Source organism: Rhinatrema bivittatum, chromosome 2, assembly GCF_901001135.1.
Source record: "Rhinatrema bivittatum chromosome 2, aRhiBiv1.1, whole genome shotgun sequence".
Lineage (NCBI taxonomy): Eukaryota > Metazoa > Chordata > Amphibia > Gymnophiona > Rhinatrematidae > Rhinatrema > Rhinatrema bivittatum.
This window is the reverse complement of record NC_042616.1, coordinates 763,959,478-763,975,669: the sequence shown is the minus strand read 5'-3', so window position 1 is coordinate 763,975,669 and position 16,192 is coordinate 763,959,478. Positions and strand designations below refer to the sequence as shown.

General features: G+C 39.6%; 1 protein-coding gene across 4 annotated transcripts in view; it reads left to right on the top strand.

Annotated features, from left to right (window-relative positions):
• Positions 1-15,928, top strand: part of TMEM65 (transmembrane protein 65) — a 168,288-nt gene extending 152,360 nt beyond the window's left edge. For all 4 annotated transcript variants that reach the window (XM_029591999.1, XM_029592001.1, XM_029591998.1 and 1 more), the window contains 2 exons: positions 9,712-9,817; positions 13,679-15,928. In XM_029591999.1, the coding sequence (XP_029447859.1) occupies positions 9,712-9,817; positions 13,679-13,780 (208 nt within the window). In that variant the 3' untranslated portion in view covers positions 13,781-15,928. The remainder of the gene's footprint in view (positions 1-9,711; positions 9,818-13,678) is intronic.
• The last annotated feature ends 264 nt before the right edge of the window (positions 15,929-16,192 follow it).

Sequence of the window (16,192 nt, the reverse complement as noted above, 5' to 3'; positions counted from 1 at the left end):
CAGCCGTATTCTAAAATGGATAATAGGCATTTTTTTCCCTCCTCACTCTTATGATTTTTTATTTAAGCATTTGATATACTGTCAATCCAGTAAAGATCACAACGATTCACAATATACATACATTTCATTGATCAAGGATTCTTGACTACTTGAGGAGACATTCATCATTGAGGGCTTCACATTCATAAGTCAAATTCAGTACATTCATAAAACATGTCAATACTTGAAAGGACAATAGAATAAAAGTCAGTGTAATACATTTATAATGCAGGTCAATACTAGAAAGATTGATAGTGCAAAACAAGGGTAAAATGTAATCGTTACGTAGGGGGAGCATGACTAATTGTTCAACACTTTATCTTGAGATGATTTGTAAAGGAATTTCTATTCAAGCATTATTTAGTTAGTTTTGTGTCATTTATAGATCCTTTCTTCTTATAGAGGTTAGATTAGGTTGTATGCATTTTTGAAGAGCCATGTCTTTAGTTCTTTTTTTAAATTTCTTTTTGTCAGGAATCAATCATAGCCTTCTGGGCAGGGAGTTCCACAGATTTGGAAAAGGCATTATCCCTTACCTGTGTCAGATTTGAGCTTTGTATGTTGGGGATGGACATTAATCCCTTATTTTGGAATTTTAATGATCGCTTGGGAGTGTAAGGTTGCAGTGATTATGCCTATCATATCGATGTTACTTGAGTAAATGATAAAAATTAAAGTTAGTACTTTAAATTGGATTTGGTAGTGAATTGGTAACCAGTGTAATGAGATCAGTGATGTAGAAATGTGATCAAATTTTTTAGATCCTGCTGAGGCATTTTGCAGTATTTGTAATGGTTTTAAGAGGTATGCAGGTAGATCTAGAAATAGGGAATTACAGTAGTCTAGGTTCAAGAAAATTGCAATAGTCTACACATAATACTCCAAAATGACAAAGCAAAATCAGATTTGTAAAAATGTGTGCAGATTAATTAAAAAAAAAACACAAAATGAAAGATAAGTATTCAGATCCTTTGCTATGACACTCTAAGTTGAGCTCAGGTGCATCCTGTTTCCATTGATCATCTTTGAGATGGTTCTCCCAATTTGATTGGAGTTCACCTGTGCTAAATTCAATTGATTGGACGTGATTTGGAAAGGCGCACAACTGTCTATATAAGGTCCCACAGTTGACAGTGCATGTCAGAGCAAAATCAAAGCCATGAAATAAAAAGTTGTTGTAGACCTCAGGAACAAAATTGTATCGAAGCACAGATCTGGAGAAGGATTCAAAAAAAATTGCTGCTGCGTTGAAGATCCCGAAGAACACAGTGGTCTCCATCATTCTTGAATGGAAGAAGTTCAGGCTGGTCGCCTGCCCAAACTGAGCAATCGGGGGAGAAGCTGACCAAGAATCCGATAGTCACTCTGACAGAACTCCAGAGTTCTGCAGTGGAGATGGGAGAACCTTCCAGAAGAACAGCCATCTCTGCAGCACACCACCAGTCAGGCCTTTATGATAGATTGCCCAGACAGAAGCCACTTCTCAGTAAAAGGCACATGACAACCTGCTTGGAATTTACCAAAAATTACTTAAAGGACTCTCAAAGCATGAGAAACCAGATTCTCTGGTCTGATGAAACTCTTTCACTTGAATGCTTAGCAAATGCCGTCCCTATGGTGAAGTGTGGTGGTGGCAGCATCATGGGGATGTTTTTTAGCTGGCAGACTAGTCAGGATCAAGGGAAAGATGAATGGAGCAAAGTACAGAGAGAGATCCTTGATGAAAACCTGCTCCACAGTGCTCTGGACCTCAGACTGGGGCAATGATTCACTTTCCAATAGGACAACAATCCTAAGCTCACAGCCAGGTGAATGCAGGAGTGGCTTCGGCACAAGTCTGTGAATGCCCTTGAGCGGCCCAGCCAGAGCCTGGACTTGAACCTGATTGAACATCTCTGGAGAGACCTGAAAATAACTATGCTTCGATGCTCCCTATCCAACTTGACGGAGCTTGAGGATCTGCAGAGAAGAATGGGAGAAAATTCAAATCCAGGTCCTCCAAGGTTGTAGCATCACACCCAAGGAGACTTGAGGCTGTAATCACTGCAAAAGGTGCCTCTACAAAGTACTGAGTAAAGGGTCTGAATACTTACATAAATGTGATTTCATGGTTTGTTTGTTTTTAATTAATTTGCACAAATTTCTACAAGCCTGATTTTGCTTTGTCATTATGGGGTATTGTGTGTAGACTGAAGAGGGAAAAAATGCATATTATCCATTTTAGAAAAAGGCTGTAATGTAACAAAATGTGGAAAAAGAAGGGGGTCTGAATACTTTCTGAATGCACTGTATTTTAGTAAAGCCTATAGATAACTTGCTTAATTATTTTCTAAAACAATTTATTTTATGTTAATCAATTTTAATTATTTCATGTTTTTATGAATGTTGTATATGGGTGGAATATAAATTTTTAATTAAATTTTTAATTCTTTTTTTTATTACTATATTGTAATGGGAAGGGAAGCTTAATATTTGGTTTTATCCTCTGTTCTTTTCATTTAGAGAATCTCTTTGCTTATCCTATACTTTCATGTTTTTGCCTCCCATCACAATTGGCAATCTGTTCCATGCATCTATCAGCCTTTCAGAAAATACTGTATTTTTCGCTCCATAAGACGCACCTGACCATAAGATGCACCTAGGATTCAGAGGGGGAAAATTAAAAAAAAAAAAAAAAAAATGGTGTGCTAAACCGGCTCTATTCCCGGGCGTCTGCATCTTATGGAGCAAATTAGAGGAGTGCATAAAATTTTTTTTCTACATTTCGTTTTCGGGTCTGGGGAGGGCCATTTCGGTCCACTCCCCAGATCAGAAAACTTTTATAGTTATCTTTCTATGGGAAAAAAAACAACACATCTCAACCCTTTAAATTTAATTAACTACAACCCCCCCCCCCCCCCCCCAGGACCTGCCAAAAGTCCCTGGTAGTCCAGCGGGGGACTGGGAGCGATCTCCTGCACTTGGGCCGTCGGCTGCCAGCAATCAAAATGGCGCCAACGGCCCTTTGCCCTTACTATGTCACAAGGACTACCGGTGCCATTGGTCGGCCCCTGTGACATAGTAAGGGCAAAGAGCAGTCGGCTGCCAGTAGGGCCATCGGCGCCATTTTGATTTACTATGTCACAGGGGCTGACCAATGGCACCGGTAGCCCCTGTGACATAGGGCAAATGGCCGTCGGCACCATTTTGGTTACTGGCAAATGACGGCCCAAGTGCAGGAGATCGCTCCCGAAACCCCGCTGACCACCAGGGACTTTTGGCAGGTCTTGGGGGGGAGGGGGGCCAGGAGGGTGGGGGTTGTAGTTAGGTTTTTTTGGGTTTTTCTTTTTTTTAATATTCACTCCATAATATGCACAGACATTTTTCCCCCCACTTTTGGGGGAAAAAAAAGTCTTATGGAGCGAAAAATACGGTAAATATTTTCTTATGTTATTCCCAAGTGAGCCCAGTGATAAATGCTTGCATCTTCTGCAGTATTGCTTCATTTGAGGTATTTTGAATGCCTCTATCATATCCTCCTTCCTCTGTAAAGTGTGAATATATGCTCTCTTGAAGGGCATACCTGCAGCCTTTAGAAGGTTTTGGTAAAAACTGCTGGCCATCTTATTGCGTAGCACTATTTCCAACATATAAACCTTATTTCTGTTAAAAAAAAAAAAACAAAAAAAAAAAACAAAACAAAACAAAAAAATCAAATGAAATAGATCAGTTTTCAAATAATAATTTTGCTAATTGATTCTTATAACTGTTTTGAAATAAGGTTTCTGCATATCAGATCTGAGCTTGGGCATGTTTTCCCCTAATGAGCAAGGTTTCAGAAGGAGCTTTCCTCTTTTGTGAGAAGCATCTATTAGGCCGATTCAGAAAAACTTGCAGGAAAGCAGGCGAGCGCCCGCTTTCCCGGCGCGCGCACAGGCCACTCTCCTGGGCGCGCGATTCAGGAGGGTGGCCTATGCAAAGTGGGGCCTGCGGTAAAAAGAGGCGCTAGGGACACTAGAGCGTCCCTAGCACCTCCTTTTTTTACAGGAGCGGTGGCTATCAGCAGGTTTGACAGCTGACGTTCAATTTTGCTGGCATCGGTTCTCAAACCCGCTGACAGCCACGAGTTCGGAAAACTGATGCCGGCATAATTGAGCGTCCGTCTTCCGACCCGCGGGCTGCCGGCCAATTTTTAATTTTTTTTTTTACTTTTGGGGCCTCCGACTTAATATCGCTATGATATTAAGTCGGAGGGTGCACAGAAAAGCAGTTTTTACTGCTTTTCTGTGCACTTCCCCGGTGCCGGCAGAAATTAACGCCAGCCTTTGGGCAGGCGTTAATTTCTGAAAGTAAAATGTGTGGCTTGGCTGCACATTTTAATTTCTGTATCGCGTGGGAATAACTAATAGGGCCAACAACATGCATTTGCATGTTGCGGGCGCTATTAGTTTTGGGGGGGGGGTTGGACGCGCGTTTTTGACGCGCTATTACCCCTTACTGAATAAGGGGTAAAGCTAGCACGTCCAAAACGCGCGTCCAAATGCGGGTTAACAGTGCGCTCCGCCGGAGTACACTGTACTGTATCGGCCTGCTAGTAAGGAAACTAGCAATTAGTGGGGGAGGACGGAGGGATGAAGTACTACCCAGCTAGAGCAGAGTTTGAAAACAAAAGCAGTACAAGGTCCTCTAATCTTATTTTGAAAACCAAGCAACAGAAAGTTTAAATTTCTCCAGACTAAAAAAAAAAAAAAAAGCTTGGATAAGTGCACATGGCTCTTAATTGGGAAGAAGAGAAGGGAAAGTCAGAGGCCGCCTATGGTAGAGGTCCCCAAACTACAGCCCACTGAATCAGTAATCCAGGGCTCCAGACATACAGGTCACCTGGAGCCTGCAGCTGCAGATTGCGCTCAGCATCTCTGCTGTGGCTCTGCCGCCACGTGTACTTGCAGTACCATTTCCTGAATATACGATTAGAGGCCGCAGCAGGACCACCATGGGGGACGGTGAGTACAAATGCACTCATTCACTGTCCCTGCAGTGGATACTTTCACCTGCATCCTGCTTCTATCAGCTGGGGAGATGGCAGCACTGAGGGGGGATCATTGGGGCTAGATAAGAGCACAGAGGGGTGGGAAATGAAGAGGAGGATCTGGGAAGGTGTAACAGACACAAAATGATGGAGGAGTGTGGTTCGGAGAAAGGGGGAGATGAAAGTTTGAGAGAGAGAGAAATCAGGAAAGTTCAGGGCTTAGATTCAGTTTAGCCAGGCAGGGGGAGGATGATAGGAAAGGGAGAGAGAATCAAGAAAGAGATAAAGTGAGGTGGAGGAGAAGTGGAGATGGAGATGAGGTTGGGGGTGGAGTTTTGGAGCAAAGGTGAGAGGCCAGAGGGGGAGAAGTGAAGAGGGGTTGAACTTCAAAAGGAGGCAGAGAAGAGCAAATGAAATGAGAGGATTGTTGCCAAGAGAGAGTTGGAGAAAGGAGTCACAAGGAAAGGTAAAATGAAAACTAGGAAAAGGCGGATAGAAAGAAAAAGTGTGAATCTTACAATTAAAAGAATACCTCTCAAGCAACAAAGGTAGAAAAACATTTTATATTTTTGGTAGTGATTTGAATATGCAACTTTTGCAGTATTAAACTCATATTTTCTATACAACTTTTGTTTTATAATTGTGTGCTACAACTGACAGGTGTCCTTATCTACAGCTTGTTTTAGTTGGTGACTAGAAAATCTTACTGGCCACCAATCTTTCTGAAAATTTTGGAGTCCTGAGTCCCGCCATATTCTTCTCTCCCCACCCCCTAGAAAACAAAGGAGACAGGAAAAACTACAAGGGATTGCCGGAGAGAGGAAAGGTTATAACATTTTTCATTTGGCCCCCTCGGCGATTTGAGTGTTCAGTGTGGCTCTAATCATAAAGTTTAGGTCGCCTGGTCTATGGTATTGCCAGAGGAAGCAAATTGAGCAGGTTGGGTAGGTCTTATGGTCGTCATTCGCTGTCATATTCTGTGTTTCCCTGTTTCTGATAGAGCGCTGTGACAGTTGCAATTAAGCATTTTAGACTCATCACACACACCCAGCCAGAGAATCAAATAAGTCTCACATTCTAAGTCTTGACAGCAGAGAAACTCTAGAAACAATATTAGCATCTAGCAAATGAAGTAGTATAACAAAACTGGGTAGAAATATGAAATGAACAAGGTAGAAAAAAAAGAGAAAAACCTTAAATAAAAAATAGGAGTCATGATAGGAGGACCACCCCAAAAAAAGACAAATTTACAAATTAAATCAAGAAATCAAAGCTTTGTAATTTAATTTAAAAAAAAGTTTCACCTTATGGAGCTACTGTTTGAAGGGTTCCAGTCTTTCAGGTTGCATTTAAACAAAGTTGTTAAGTTCCCAGCAGAAAGCAAGGCAGCCTTTCTACTTCAGGAGAGGTGAGGTTGAAATGGGGTAATGATACTAGATCACACAACCAAGAAGTTATCTGGAATTTACTCCCAGATGTGTTTGTGGGGGTTTTTTTGGGGTTTTTTTTTTTTAGTCACCAAGAAGGTCAAGAGGATTCTCTAGTGATGCAGAAAACATTTCAGACAAAAATATTTTGGTATCAGTAATCCAGATTATTAGTTTGGGAGATTAGATCTGAATCTTCATAACCTTTGGTGACTGGTGGAGGAGGGGGGCAATTGGGATCTCATACTTGTGTTAGACAGTGAATGAATCCAATACAGGCTTCACATTTGGCTTTGTATCAGCCCCACTGGATTTCATGAAACTACTGGTAATGTTGATAGCAAGGAGGTTTTCTGTATATGGATGATCAGATCATCTCCTTTGGGATAGAAGCTGAACTAAGAAGACTTTTAGCTAACTTGTCAGTTATGGATTTGAGGGCTTAATTCAGCAAAATACTAATGGGTATTTCAGCACATCCAGAGATCCATGGCCAATGAACACTGACATATTGACTCAGTGGTGGAGTTAAACTTGTCTTGACCTATTTCCACTATGGTCAGCATTGAGTACCGGAAATAAGATATTCTGTGGTAATCATCTTAGAAGCTCCTGATTGATCAAGTTGCCCATGACTTTGGAGTTGGTGGATTCATTGATGGTGAAGCCCATCAGGTTTACTATATGTAAAAACAAAACAAAAAAAAAAATCATCCAGGGACCTGAATTCTAGTCATTTGGTGGCCTAGAAGTTGAGATGTTTACCCTGTGAAGAAAAAGCTAGTCAGAAAATCATCAGAGGTTTCCTGGATTCAAGAAAGTTTTCTGTGAAAAGCTTTATATAATTCATGTAAAGTTGTCCTTCTGATTTTAAGAGAGAGATTTCTGCATCCCACACATATATCAAAATGATTTTGGGCTACACAACAAAAAAAGCTAGCATTCTGAGAGTTCCGGTTCCATTTTCCACAGCTTAAGAAAGATGGAAGAGAAAATTTTTCTTCTGGATATATTTGTTCATGGAATGGGCAAGATTGGTCAAGCCAGTAGTATTTAAACCCTTGCCATCATAGAGTTTAAAGATGGATTTAAATGCACTAATGAAGTCTTCTTTGAGGTATTGGCTTCAGTTGCTTTGCATTTTTTTTGTCTGCTAAGGCTTTTTCTTTTAGCAATTTACTCTGCTTGAAAGATCCATGAACATAAAGCACTTTTGTTTGTAGCTTCTTTTCTTCATTTTTTCCAGACAAAATTGTATTGCTAGGTTTGTTTTGAAGGTGAATTCAGTTTTTCATTTGAACCAGGCAATTGTTTTGCTTTCCTTAGCCTTGAAACCTAAAGCAGATGTAGAAATGAACTTGCTTTCTGGACATCACTAGATGTTTGACGTTTTATTGCTATCAATCATTTTGAATCATATTTCTGTAAAGCATGGAATAAATAAGTTAGTCAGCATCTAAGAATTTTTCCAGGCTGATTAAGAGTTGTAGGGCAGAAATATTTCAACCTTTGGAATTTGTAAAGACACACACTAAAAGAGAGTAACGATGTCATAACAGATGGTAGAGCCATCTCTGATTAAGATGTGCAGGGTGTTAATCTGGAAATGACTGCATACCTTAACAAACCAGTATTGGATTTATAGATGGGCATCTGTGGATGTGGGGTTGGATGAAGAGTTTTACTAGTCGTGATCAGCACCATTATGAGCTACTGCTTTGAGCTGACTGGGCGAGATGAAACAGAAGAAGAAATTTTGTGCCTGCTAATTCCTTTTCAATTAATCTCATACCAGTCTAGACCAGTCCATTCATTTGGATGTGGTTAGACCATTGTTTTAAAAAAAAAAAAATCTACGTTAGATCTAGCAGTACCTACAGTATCTGAATGTAATCCATTTTGAAGTGCCAAAAGGTGGAGTAAGAATAACAATGTAAATAACAATGCATGTAGGACCACTACAGACCCGTTTCAGTTCTGCCTTTCTTAGGGAAAGCTCATAGAAAAAATGGTGGCACCGCGATTTCCTGAGCTACATCAGGATTTAGGAGCGCCTTGAATATCGATATAGTGGCCTCGTTGGAGGATTTATATCTGATGGGAGAGAAGTTTTGGGCTGTGGAGCTAGTGTGACAAGTCAGGGAAAGTGGCTGGTGTTTCTGACTTCCTTAGTTAAGTGTTACAAGTACTGCTGAGGAAGTTGTTTGATGGGAGAGTAGACATAACACATGGAGCTTAGGCAGCGTACATTGAAGGAGGGACCTTCCCAGCACAGGCAACATGAGCAAGTTGAACTGCTGATAGTTACATAAATCCCCAGCAAGAGGTGTTGTGTACTGTTGGTTCAGCCTGAGGTGAGACTAACAAAAATGGAATTACCAAATACAAAATTTCCTCTCAGCTATTTCAGAGATGCACGTTCTTGAGGGCAGCAAACAGGTTTTCAGGATAGCCACGTCATCTGTTAATTTGCTGTACTGTGATTACCTGGGAAACCAAACCTATGTGTGTACCATTGAACTGTTTTATGATTATCTAAAGTAGTAAACCCCCCCCCCCCCCCCCCACTAATTTGATTGCTTTCAATCTAATCTGAGCAGTACAAGCCCTCCTGTTCACAGTGCAGGGCGTGGCTACTCAATCTGCACTTAATCACCAGCCTGGAGAAGACCAGATCAGAAGCAAGAGCCCAGTTGCCTTAGCCTGAAGATATTTATTACTCATATAATGAAAAACTGCTAATATGATGTAATCACTTGATACCTTGTTATTAGAGCTCCTTCAGTTCACCATGAAACAATAAGTGTCATTTGATTATTCCAAAAAAAGCTTAAATTAGCAACTAAACAATTTTTACAAAATTTAGTGAGACCAATGATTATAAATAAAGTATACACAGTAAGATACTGTGCTGCTCAATCAGTAGTGGTGTATGTTTAAAAAAAACAAACAAAAATCCCACACTTGAGAGAGAGAGCTACAGAAGGAAAACTCTCTTGTATTGTATATGAGGTCTCCTTTCACAATAGCAAATTGGTGTGAAAATTAATGTTGAAGTTTCCATCATTTATATGATGAAGACATTTATTGGCACATATATTTAAACAGAACAATGCAGGAAAATACTGTCTCTTTGGTTCTAAGCTCTAGTCCAAGACTTTGGAAAGGAAGAAACCTAAAAGCAATCTGCGTACTGCATTTTTGTGTGTATGGCATAACATAAATACTTTCTCTCAGTCTTGCAGGTTATGTTGAAGCAGTATGTTCAAGACTAGGCCTGTCAATTCCTGATATGACGCCCAAGCAAGCGGATATGTGGCACACACGTATTAGTGCACATCTGGTGAGTGCATTTGTTTATCTATTAATCCAATAATATCAGGTACTTTAATCCAAATGTTAGAAAAGGAAAGGAGTTTGTATAGAAGGTCTTGGGGCACAATATCCCAAACCTCTTTAGAGCCTGAAAGATAGCACTTCTGCAGTGGAAAAGATGTAATGATGATGTATAATCCAACACAATGCACCAAAGGATGAAGAGAGAAAGTAATAGTATAAAAAAAAAATAAAAATATATATATATGTTACTGGATTTTCTTTTATGGTTTGACAATTTGCTGGTCTAAATGATTTCAGGGTGAAAATTGACTTGAATTAGAAGGCTTAAGGGTGTCAGTAATTACGGGCAGAGGCCAGTTTGATCGGCAGGGTAGTGCCTCCATAAGAAGAGCTGAGAGGCCTTGTAGTCTGGAGGTAATTTTTCAGTGGGAAAACGAGGGTACTAGGTGGGAATGGCCATTACAGTACTCACTTTAGATCTAGAAAGTAAGGAATGAATTATGAACGAGAACGTTTTAGTGGCAGTACAAAAGGCTACTGTATTGGTTACAGATAAATATATCCTTAAGATGTTGGCTTTTGCATTGATAAATACAAGCCCTACATAAAAATCAGGGCCTGATTTACTAAGGCTTTTCTCCCATTTTGTGTCTATGGGAAAAATGCTTAATAAACGAGGCCCTAAGATAGAAATGTTGCATAATTTGATTCTTGAGTATAATGTGGGTTTCTTGGGTACATTAGTCATGGTTACATAAAAAGGATACTGTATTATTAAATCACCTATGTCCTACAGGTTTCCCCTATATTAATGTTCCTAGAATAGGTAAGAAAGAGGAGAAATCCTATTGGTTTTAAAGATCATATAAGACCTTCCAGTGAGGTTTTATTGATCTCTGAGAATTTTTGCTTTTAGATACCAAAAAAGTTAAAAATATAAAGGTGAATTTTAAAAGCCCGAAGTGTGTCAAAACTGGGAGGTATATGAATATGTTGGGCCGGCGTGCACCGAGCGGATTTTAAAAGCCGCCCGACTACGTGCATACGCACACATGAAAAGTTCCAAAAATGGGGTGGGCCGTGGCCTGGCCGGGCATGGGCATTCCCGGATTTCTCAGTGAAACCAGCGTGTAAATACTTAGGCGCCCTAGCACACACCGGGTGTCCTACCGCGTAACTTTACTTCTGCTATGGATGGCGTGTGAGTAACAAAATAAAAAAAAAATCTAGGCATGTCAGGGTTTTAAGGGTCTGGGTTAACAGGGGGGAAAGGGAGGCTGTTTAAACTAGGGGGGTGGGTGGGAGGGAAGTCCTGTCCCTTGGCTGGGCAGACTGGGAACAAACTGGTGAAACTGGCAATGGCGTGGACGCTTGCCCCTTTTAAAATCCCCCCCCACTTATGCGGTGGAAGCAGGATTTGCACGCACCCACTTAAAATTGCGCACACACATGTGCGCGGTCAGCCTATTTTACAAGATGGGTGCATATGTTATAAAATAGCCACGTCTGTGGGTGCGAGCCGGAAAACGTGCCGCCCTTGCACCTGTTTAAAAGTTACTATCATAATATTTTATTAGCTTTAAACTTATAGTGGCAATAGCGACCTATGGTCCAGGCATTTATTTTATATTGATATCTTTGGGGCCTATTCACTAAGCTATGCTAAAACGTTTTTTGTATAGTAAAACACATTGGTGCATCAAAAATTGAAATAATGTGTAGAATTTGCAAGTTTCATGCGTTATTTGCTGGCCTCTAAACTTGGTGCAGCTTGGGTATGCAATTGACATGTTTCTTGGAGGCGCACCTATTCAGTCTGGTTTTCAAGATATCTGTATTGAATATATTGAGCTGAATAGTTGATGTGGATGGGTAGACTAGATAGGCCACATGGTCATTTTCTGCTGTCATATTTCTGTGGTTCTGTGAACACCATTATCTCTCCCCACTCTCCCCCTTCCTCCCTGCCGAGTGATCCCAAACTCAACATTACCACAGCGCAACCAGCTGTAAGAGATCTTGGAGTCCTCCTTGATCAGCAATTAAGCATGAAGAAATACGTTAACTCCATTCTCAAAGAAGGTTTCTTCATGCTCAATGTCTTAAAGAAATTGAAGCCCCTGCTATACACCCAGGATTTCCGCACAGTGATCCAAGCCACCATCCCCTCCAAATTAGATTATTGTAACGCCCTGTTCCTAGGGCTCCCTTACTCTACGATAAAACCGTTACAGATGCTGCAAAATGCAACAGCACGAATTCTCTCAAATACCCGCAAATGTGAACATATCACCCCCATACTCAAAGAGTTACACAGGCTCCCGATCCTCTCCCGTATCCATTACAAAACACTGACTATTATACATAAATCTCTTTTATGTTCACAACTCCAACTGGCTCGACTTCCCTTTTAACCCCTACCAGTCCACCAGACCTACCAGAACTGCTAAGAAAGGCTCTCTATTTGTACCCTCACTTAAAACAGCCCGCCTCTCCTCCACACGTGACCGTGCCCTCTCAATTGCTGGCCCGTCACTCTGGAACACCCTCCCCCCCCCATCTTGCGCCTTGAACCATGCACTATCAAATTTAAGAAGAAACTAAAAACCTGGTTATTTAAACGTGCCTACCCAGAATAATACCTCCTCCCCCTCCACGCTCCTCAAGCTATGCCATCTGATGATACCCCTTCCATTTTATGTTTTTGGCTCCTCTTAGTTCAATTCTTATGGTCGTTTACCTTTCTTTCTATGCTGCGCTTAAGTTATCCCACTTTCCCAGTTCCTCTCCCCTGTTATGTTGTAATTTCAATCCTTTTGTTCTTATGTAAACCGACATGATGTCCCTACTAATACCAGTATATAAAAGTCTATAAATAAATAAATAAATATGCATGAGATGGATCTGCACATATTGGAGAGCCAGTGTATGTAAATCTATCCCATGTACATTCATGGTGGAAATCTTGAAAACCTGACTGGCTAGGTGTGCCTCCAGGAAAGGTCGGGAAGCGCTGTGCTAATGAGCTCTGTTTCATGCAAAGAAGCTATTATGCCAGGGAGTAACGCATGTGAAAAGTCTTCACACACTGTGCTGCTATGGGAAAATAACTTAATTTCAAGAGGCTTAACTAACTCCCTCAAGAGCATTGGGGTGCATCCTTAAAGTGGTCACACAGCCCAATCATAGTTTCATTTCCCCCATGAGCCAGTTCCCTGGTGGTATATTGGGTGTACCCTCCCTACACCCTTTAGCCAGCCCATAAATTAAAAAAAAAGAAAAAAATGGGCTAGACGCAGTCCAACCCTTGAGAGAACCAATCTCCACCTCCTAAATTCTCCCAAGGCTTACTAGTAAATCCCTAGTGATCCTACTGGGGGGCAAATGTGATTTCCCCCCCCCCCCTTACTCCTGCCCTGTCAGTGCCATCTTTCAAAATGGGACTGGATGATCCCAGGCATTGTGGGGACAGTGATCGGGAGGGAGTGATTTTTCTGAGCTGCAGAACAAGATTGGAAACATTGGGCCTGAATCAGAGGGGAAAGGAACCATCAGTCCAGACTTTTAAGGGGGAGGGTGTTTCAAGGCTTGCACTTTTGAAAGGTGGTGGAAGATGTAGTCCAGAAAGCTGTAGTTCTTGGCTATATTGCTTTCTGAGCCACATTACTCATGCCATCGTGTTCTGAATGTTGCAGACTATGCTAGTTGGTAATATTTCTGCCCTAACCAATTAAATATATACATTTGTCTTTTACAACAATAAAAATAAGATAGCTTAATATTAGCATCCTTGATTGTTATAGTAGACTGGAATGTAATTTCATTTCATTTTCCATTGTTTTTTTGTTTTTTTTCCTCTCCTTAGGGCAAAGCTGTAGGAGTGACCATTGGCTGCATTTTAGGGATGTTTCCTCTGTTGTTTCTGTCCGGGGATGAAGAAGAAACAAAACTGGAAAAGAAAAAATAATATATATATGTTAATTTATATATATATATAAATATTTGACTTAAACTAATGTACCTCAGTGACTCAATATGCTGCCACACTATTTAGGAATTAACAAGCAGGAGCGGTGTATAGACATGGGATCAAAAAGCAGCACATAGTAAAAGCTTTCTTTTATGAAAACACTAATTTATTGTGGCTCTCTTCTTTAATACACCATTTTATAAATAATCCATTCCCATTTTATTTAACATAAATTATGGAACTGCCTTTTACTAATGGCAGGGAATATGTTACATATTGTCCCCCTCACTTGCTTTATCCTATATCACAAGATTACTAATTTGGCTGCCTTCCAGCAATATGGCGTTTTTGGATTTATTTATTTATTTTTTTTGCATCTTTGTTGCACACAGTTTGCAAACGCATGACCTGATAATGTTCTCCTCTTTTCTGTCTCATTTAACCATGTAGGCTTTAAGTGATGCTCAATAACACTCTGGTGCATGTTCTTGCTGTGCTTGCTGTATACGCTTTTTAAAGCTTTTGTGTTCAACCCCGAAGCTCCAATAAGTTTTAATTTAAAATGTAGTATAATTTGTCTGTCACTTTTGCACATGGTCAATACAGCAAGTGATTGTTGACACATTCAAGACATGTAGCCAATTTATTGACTCTCTTCATAACATGTAATTATATAAGTACTATAATTAAGTAATACTAGTAATTTACAGAATATTCCCTTAACCTGTTAGAAGTATACATTGGATAACCATATTTAAAACACATACCAGTAGCTGGTTTAAAGCTAGAGTATTCTGTGCTGGCTACCAGAATTCTAGATGTGTTTGAACATTTTGAAAGATGATTATATTTTAGACTCTTCAAAAATAATAGCTCTTTGAAATTGCAAAAAATAAAGCATATTTATCTTTTCTGCTTAGTTGAAAATAAGATATCACTGAGTATTCTTAGAGGTCTAATCAGAGCCAGAATGCTTTGGTTCTACCAAGGGAAATAGGAAGACATAATCTATGCACAGTCAATCCATAAAATTTAAAGATGTATAAAAAAAAAAAGCAACTTGTCTTTTAAAATTGTAAATTTCCTACTTCTGCAAAAAGTCAGACTGTCTAATCTTTGAGAAGTCACTGTAACTGCAGTTTTTATGTCATCTGAAGTGTTGTTTCTGAGCAGAAAGTTACCATCTAGGAGGGTGGTTTTCTTAAAACTGGTAAATACTTTACAAAACATATCTGACAGACCAGTACTAAATTTAGGTGAAACTATTTTCTTAAATGTTTTGCAAGCATTTTAACAATTTTTTCTGTGACATCTGCTTTGGTGTAGTGTGTAGATGTATAAATGTGGCGTTCCCACATCTCTTCCTCTTTTTTTTTTTTTTTTTTTTTTTTTAATAGCAGCGTTTTTTGCACAATTTGGTTGTTCTCCCATTCAAGTTATATTCCTTCCTTTATAATAAGCTTGAAGAAATTGAAGATAATACAAAATGTATTTTTTTATGTGAAACTTATAAATGGTGCATTGCAATGTGTGTTTACATTTACGTTTTTATTTACTATGTCGTATTTTTTTGAGCATACAGATGATGCACCAAGAATTTATAATGATAATCCTAAGCATAGGAAGAATTCTGACTCCTTTAGATCTTGGTGTATTTGCACTAGTGAATCTCACAGCAGTATTTCTCAGAGCAATCCAAGTCTTCACGTCATACGCTAGATGTTATGTGTAAGCCCCATCCTGTAAATCTCTCTTCAGAACAGATTGAAATATATAGTGGTACTAACATTTTAAGCTCCATTTTTTTGTTTCGTGAAAAAGTGCACATTGTTTATTGTAGACTTACCTGTATAGTACCTTTTACTATTCTTCATTGACAGTTGCATGTAAACTGAGTGCATTTTGTTGATTATGTATGCTAAACAAATTTTACTTAAAGCTGTTTTTAACAAAGCAAAACTAATCTTTGAAAATTCAAATTCAGACTGTTTGTTTTAAAAGTATGCAGTTGTATGATTGTTATACTTTAAATACAGATATAGTGAGGGGCCTTTTCTTATGGCATTCAGTTATTTCTTATGATCTTTGTATTTACAAATCGGCTGAAATGTTAGACTTGGTAAACATTAAATTGTTTATATTCCAGAAAGGTATGTTTTTCTTTTAGTCGATCTGTTTAATGCCTGCATTGATATGAGTTAAGACATGTATTCTATAGGACACACAGATACACATCAGGTACACACTGTTTTTCTCGCCATTAAACATTTCCTGGCGTGTAGCCAGATGGACTCAGTACAAATGGGATAGTATCCACGTGCTAGCAGTTGGAGACTGATCTGACGTCAGCACGGGGTATATAGCCCCACAGGAAGCGTAGCGATTCAGTAATTTCCGTCTCCAAAGCAG